The following is a 7,608-nucleotide window of genomic DNA, read 5'->3' on the forward strand; positions in this document are numbered from 1 at the left end:
AAATATAGTTAATAGTCTAGCCATCACTAGGTAGTGATGTAAATATGTAATGGACGTGTGAAAACTTTTCAGAGCACTAAAAATTAAATTCTGGAGAAAGTAAACCAAGGAATAATGGTGTGTTCGATTTCCGATTAATTTTGCCCACAATTTCCTAGTGCCAATGAGTTGACCATTTGACCCAATAATTTTTCTTCTCCTTGTGAATTGTGATCAATAATCATCGATCCTGTACAAATAATTATATGGTTGGTATAGGATTATATTAATAATTTTATCAATATTATGTTTACTTACTTTTTGAGGGCTTGTATTAACTCATAAAGCACATTCATATTTATCTAATTTAAACTTTAAACCTTAATGATTTATCACAAATAAATGATGTGATAAATAATCATTTTTAACTAATTATGTTTTCAATTTGGAAAAAAATTACATTAATATATATCATTTACTTCCCAAAAAATAATATATGAAAACTTAATTTAAAAAAATTATGTAACATGAATATAAATTTCAAATACTTTAAGATATATTAATACATTTCATATGATTTTAATATATGAAAAATTAATTTAAAAATTATAAAACATAAATAAAAATTCTAATAATTAAGATATGATTAATACATTTCATTGGATTTTATCCTTATTCGTGGAAAACTTTTTTTTAACTCAATTTATTAATTTTTGTTCTAAAAAATAAATAATATTTATACTCAATAATTTTGGTCAATTAAAATATTTTACATGTGGATTAATAATAATTTACATTCTTAAATAAAAATCAAAATTTCAATTTTGCAAATAAAAACTAAAAATAAGATTATATATTATAAGCAAATAGCAAAATTGTAACTCGTCATTTAATCATAATATCGATCACAAAATTGATCATTCAAAGTAAACATATGATTGCTCATCCATCATTATTCAACATCCTATAAAATTAGTTTAATAGTCTTAGTATTATTGATCTATATATAATTAATCTTACTAAGTAAACACAGCATATATATATATATATATATTGATATATCAAGTAATTTGATATTACCTTAAAAAAAAGTAATTTTATATTAAAAAACTTGAAATTATGCTAAAATTAAAGCTTCAAATGCTACTAAATCTTTTGATAATCAATTAGTATAACAGTTTAAACTTTAAATGGTATATATAGTACGTTTATTTTCAAAATCCATGTCGTGCTTTACTATAATTTTTGTGGATCATGATTCATGAATCATATAACTCAATCCATAATCATCGAACAACAATATATATAACTATTTGAGCACATATCCTGTTTATCTTATATATGTTCTGTCTTCATCGACTATATATCCATTGATACATATTATGTTATCGAATATTACCATCTTTGATAATTTTAAATGAGTCGACATCTCTCTTTATCGACCCGACTCGACGACATATGACGAAATATGATAAATACAAACCTAACATAGAAGGTTAATATTGTAATCATAATCCCAAGATTCATGTGATACAATTGGGAAAATGGTTCGCATTCTACCAAACTTTTGGACAAGAAATGAAAATATAGAGAGGGTTTGGTGGCCCTCTCGTTGGTTGTGAAAATGGTAAAATATCATCTCAGCCGCCAAAAAAGACATACTTCTAACTTCATCAATGCATTTAATTGAAATGCATAGATCGAATTAAAACATAATCTTGATTTTTTTTATATAAAAAAAACTTGATAAACTTTTGTTACATTTAATAGTTTTGAATGTGTTATTGTAATTGCTGTCATGTGATTAATTTCAGCCCGGGAATTTTAATATATAAAAATGTAATTTAATATTGATAAAAATTCTTAAACTAACAAGTCCCCGGCAGTTCATTCATGGGTTTCGTTTTATTTTATTTAGTGTCCCTTGTATGTGATGCGTGTATATACATAAATTTTTTTATGTTGTTAATTTTTATGTTATTTTTAGAACTGGCATGATGAATTAGATATTCAAAAGTTTAAGAGTACTGATAGCTATATAATCTAAAATTAAAAATACAAACAATGATAACGAGTGTTATTTTGACAAATAAGATAAAATCTAATGGCTAAAAAAATAGACTATATAAAATGATTAATTTGTTTAATAATTTTGATTTTGTTATAAAGTGAGTTATGATATAATCGTTATCTCAAGTTTCATCAATTAATTGAAAGTTTATTAATTAAATAGTCTATATTATAATAATATATATATTAAGATATTTCTGAAAAAAATTCTCACATATTTTATCATTTCCACGTGATGATTCTCACATTACCAACGTATTTCTTCGAAAATTCGCAGCTAGACCAACTTTAAATTTGACCACCGTGATCGATATATAGAATTTAAGCTCGAGTAGTGAATATTCCTGTCAATAAAATTTTTCAAATGTATTTTTTTAAAAAATATAAAAATTAGATTTCGTATCTGGTTAAAACTAAAGATTATTTGTATATAATGTAATTGAAATATTAGTTTTATTGTCACTCAAAATTGTGTAAATCATAATCTAAAAAATAATAAATTATGTAAATAATATACATCTAATAAATTTGTTTTAAAATTATATATATATATATATATATATATATATATATATATAATACATGGGCATGTAATGTAGTGCTTGATCCAGTTCTTTTAAAATTAATTGTCCACTAATTTTTACTTCAATTTGACAAGATGATCTACATTAGCAAACACATACGAGGCATTTTACAGGGGATTTGTTTATTTTATTCACAATGGTTAATTGGTTATATAATAGATATACTTCGTACATTAAATATTATAAAAATTATCGATATACGTAATTTTTAAAAAGCATAGCCTCTAAGATCGCATAGTACACATGCATATTCTCAAGACAAAATGATCTAACTAGGACAAATGCTATTTCTTTTTTTCCTTTTTTTCAATCAAAATAATAAATTAACGGGTTTCTCTTTTTTTCCATCAAACATATGGTCAAATAATATCACTTGTAGCCGATAACAAAAAAATTTGATAGATGAAAGAATAAAATCCAAACTTTCAATTGTGTGTAGCTACATCTAAACATTGGAAAATCCTGCGGGTAACTACTTGAATTTGGGTAGTAGATATCAACAGGTAAAACACGATATTTATGAAATATCATATAAAAAGTTTCATATTTGTCATCATCGGAGGAAAATGGTTAAACCCGACATTTAGAAGGCACCAATTATTCTTAGAGAAATTTAATTTAAAAAAAATACATATGGGGTCAAACAATCAACAATCTAACCTCCAATTACTATTATAATATATAACAACCAAATTAATTGTGAACTGGAGTAAGATGTGAAATGTCGAGAATAACCCTCACCAATCCATTGAGCACCAGCTACCACTTCGCAAAATGCTTTTATTATTATATATAAATTAACAAAAAAAAAAAAAAAAAAAAAATCGTGTCTCCATGCAAGACCCACGTCCACGAATCCACACCGTCCATAGGATGAAATCAAGGGTTGAGATGAAATCTCAACAAACTCCCTCGCGAAATTGACATGTCCCGCCTGCAACTCGAAAACTCTTTATTATAATTTCTTCTTTGTGTGCCACAAAGCCCACCTACCAAAATCATCGTCTGCTTATTCAAACCAAACCAAACCAAAACAAACACCAACCTCCATTCCTCTCTATTTATACCCACATATATATCACTTATATCTTGGGAATCACTCACACATTACATATATATATATATACAAACAAGTTCTTGTTCAGAGGGAGACAGATTAAGAACAATATCAATCAGCTTGCATATTTCTGATATAGATCGATGGCAGCTGCTGCGATGGAGAATGGAAACCATTCGTACTCCAACGGGAAGTTTTGCGTGGAGAAGGTGGACCCTTTGAACTGGGGTGTGGCGGCGGAGGAGATGAAGGGGAGCCATCTGGACCAGGTGAAGAGGATGGTGGAAGAGTTCAGGAAGCCGGTGGTCAAGCTGGGAGGGGAGACGCTGACGATATCTCAGGTGGCGGCGATCGCGGCCAGGGATTATAATGCGGTGGCGGTGGAGCTGGCGGAGACGGCCAGGGCTGGTGTCAAGGCCAGCAGTGATTGGGTCATGGACAGCATGAACAAAGGGACTGATAGCTACGGCGTCACCACCGGTTTCGGCGCCACCTCCCACCGGAGAACTAAGCAGGGCGGTGCTCTTCAGAAGGAGCTCATCAGGTCTATATACAATAATAAACTTCATTCCATTTTTATTATTTTATCATATTCAATTCACAAGCTAAGAGACTGTTACATCTAGCAATTCCCTAATTTTTTTTTTTAAAAGTTATCATTTTGTAAAACTTTGAATAATTTATTTTAAATAATCAAATTAATTTATTCGATCAAGTACTGTAAAATTTGAGTGTCATGATAATTAATTGATATGAATAAATGAATGAGTGTGAAACTTCGAATAAATTATATTTCAATTATTTATAAAATTATATTTATTGGTTGAAAAAATTAAATAAATACAAACAAGTCAATTGTTTTTTTTTTCCAAAATCATAATTACTTGGCTAATAATTAAAATAAATTATTTATAAATAATTTAACAAATTGTACTATTTGGACCTGTTCCATTGAAATTGGGAAGAGAATGTTAGCTATGCTAGTTATAGGCTTATCGCAATGAGCATGCGTGACGTATGGAGAGGCGTAATTGGATGCATGAATGATTTGTTTTCATGTTACAACTTATAAAATTTTATAAAACTAGATTATATGAACATTTTAATGTTTTACAATGATTTGTTTTCGAGTTGATGTGCGTATGTCACAACCTACAAGTGGTAGAATTGGGAGGAAACTTGGATGGAATCGCAAGAAAATGTTGAAGTGGAAGGAATTTCTGTAATCTTGTGAGAATTAATTTTCAAACTTTCAAGTATGTCTCCCTAACAATGGAGGAATGTGGTCGCTTGTTTCAGGTTCTTGAATGCCGGAGTATTCGGGAACGGGACGGAAACTTGCCACACTCTGCCGCGCACCGCAACCAGAGCGGCCATGCTTGTGAGAATCAACACCCTTCTCCAAGGCTACTCCGGCATCCGGTTCGAAATCTTGGAAGCCATCACCAAATTCCTCAACCACAACATCACCCCATGTCTCCCTCTCCGCGGCACGATCACGGCCTCCGGCGACCTTGTCCCCTTATCCTACATTGCCGGGCTCCTAACCGGCCGCCCCAACTCCAAAGCCGTCGGCCCTAAAGGCGAATCTCTGAACGCAGAGGAAGCGTTTAAGCTCGCCGGTGTCAATGGAGGGTTCTTCGAGTTGCAGCCTAAAGAAGGCCTTGCGCTTGTCAATGGCACGGCTGTTGGTTCTGGTTTGGCTTCGATCGTCCTTTTCGAGGCCAATGTTCTAGCTTTGTTGTCTGAGGTTATGTCTGCTATTTTCGCAGAGGTTATGAATGGGAAACCCGAGTTTACGGATCATTTGACGCATAAGTTGAAGCATCATCCGGGGCAGATCGAGGCTGCTGCGATTATGGAACATATTCTTGATGGAAGTGCTTATGTGAAGGCTGCTCAGAAATTACACGAAACCGATCCTCTGCAGAAGCCGAAGCAAGATAGATACGCACTCCGAACATCGCCGCAATGGCTCGGCCCTCAGATTGAAGTAATCCGAACTGCCACCAAAATGATCGAGAGAGAAATAAACTCTGTGAACGATAATCCCCTGATCGACGTTTCGAGGAACAAGGCCATACATGGTGGGAATTTCCAAGGCACACCTATTGGAACTTCCATGGATAATTCAAGATTGGCCATTGCATCCATCGGGAAGCTGATGTTTGCTCAATTCTCCGAGCTTGTGAATGATTACTACAACAACGGGTTACCTTCGAATCTCTCTGGTGGGAGGAACCCGAGCTTGGATTACGGTTTCAAGGGCTCCGAAATCGCCATGGCGGCCTATTGTTCCGAGCTCCAATTCTTGGCGAATCCTGTCACAAACCATGTCCAAAGCGCCGAGCAACACAATCAAGATGTGAACTCTCTGGGATTGATATCTTCAAGAAAGACAGCAGAGGCTGTAGATATCTTGAAACTCATGTCTTCCACCTATCTGATCGCCTTATGCCAAGCCATCGATTTGAGACACTTGGAGGAGAATCTGAGAGCTGCTGTCAAGAACACCGTCAGCCAAGTGGCTAAGAGAACTCTCACAACAGGCGCCAATGGAGAGCTTCATCCGTCAAGATTCTGCGAGAAGGACTTGCTCCGCGTGGTGGACCGCGAATACGTGTTCGCATACATTGACGACCCCTGCAGCGCGACTTACCCCTTGATGCAGAAACTCAGGCAAGTGCTTGTGGATCATGCCTTGAAGAATGGAGACAGTGAGAAGACCGTGAGCACGTCTATCTTCCAAAAGATCGAATCTTTCGAGGATGAACTGAGAGCCCTTCTGCCTAAAGAAGTCGAGAGTGCTAGGATCGCGCTGGAAAATGGGAATCCCGGGACCTCTAACAAGATCAAGGAATGCAGATCTTACCCTTTGTATCAGTTCATCAGAGAGGAACTCGGCGCCAAGTTCTTGACGGGCGAAAACGTTACGTCGCCGGGGGAGGAATGTGACAAAGTGTTCACTGCGTTGAGCCAAGGATCGATTATCGATCCTTTGTTGAAGTGCCTGGAGGGATGGAATGGTGCACCTCTTCCTATCTGCTAGTGTAATGTCGTATTCAGAAATCAAGAAGTTGTTAATTCTTATTTTTTTCCAAAAACAAGAAATAAAGTATGTGTTTGTAATAATTTCTTTTGTTTTTTTTTTGTTAAATTTTGCTTTAGACAATATGGGTTTCTTTGTAAGGTGGGAACAGCTTGTAAAAAGTTGCAGATATTGTAGCTGTATACTTAAAATCCTTTTATTCGATTCGCTGTGTTATTTGTGTACAACTTTTCATTGAAATGTTTGTCATGCAATAAAACAGAAGAAAATAATTGGGTTATTGTGAACGGGCTGTGTGTATATATACTATTACTCAGACAGGTTTATATATATATTTTTAGTAAGTTTCTTGTACGTTACTGAAGCAGGTTTTTATCTTTTGATAATGAGGCAAATTTTAGCAATTTTTTTTTTAAAAAAATAATATGTTGACATAAAAAATAAATTTTTTTATTAGTAATCCAAACTAGAAATCCGTGAGACGCGTGAACACATAAGATTGTTGCATAAATTTATATTTTTTTTATAATTATAAAAACATAGGGACAAGGTATTTTGGTTCTCGATAATTAATATATAAATAATAAATATAATTTTTTTAAAAAGAATAATAATAAAATAACAAAATAAACATATAGATGTGGCTGCCGGGATTCGAGCCCAGGTCTACACGGCCACAACGTGGAATTCTCACCACTAAACTACAGCCACTTTTCTTGGGTTCAATATTACAGTTTATATAAATTTTATTTCAGGGGTAAGATGAAGATAACCAATTGGCAATTAACACTCGTTTTATTTATTTTCACCCAACCTGAGTTCTTCACTTTTTTGGGTTTGTACATCAAATTCTTTATTTTATACATCTG

General features: G+C 33.4%; 1 protein-coding gene across 1 annotated transcript; it reads left to right on the forward strand.

The window, feature by feature from the left end:
• The first annotated feature begins 3,651 nt into the window (after positions 1-3,651).
• Positions 3,652-6,941, forward strand: LOC140879896 (phenylalanine ammonia-lyase). The gene is made up of 2 exons (XM_073283856.1): positions 3,652-4,234; positions 4,990-6,941. The coding sequence occupies exons 1-2, from the start codon at positions 3,834-3,836 to the stop codon at positions 6,737-6,739; spliced, it is 2,151 nt and encodes a 716-aa protein (XP_073139957.1). The 5' UTR covers positions 3,652-3,833; the 3' UTR covers positions 6,740-6,941.
• Positions 6,942-7,608: the final 667 nt, after the last annotated feature.

This window comes from Henckelia pumila, chromosome 2 (genome assembly GCF_033568475.1).
Source record: "Henckelia pumila isolate YLH828 chromosome 2, ASM3356847v2, whole genome shotgun sequence".
Classification (NCBI taxonomy): domain Eukaryota; kingdom Viridiplantae; phylum Streptophyta; class Magnoliopsida; order Lamiales; family Gesneriaceae; genus Henckelia; species Henckelia pumila.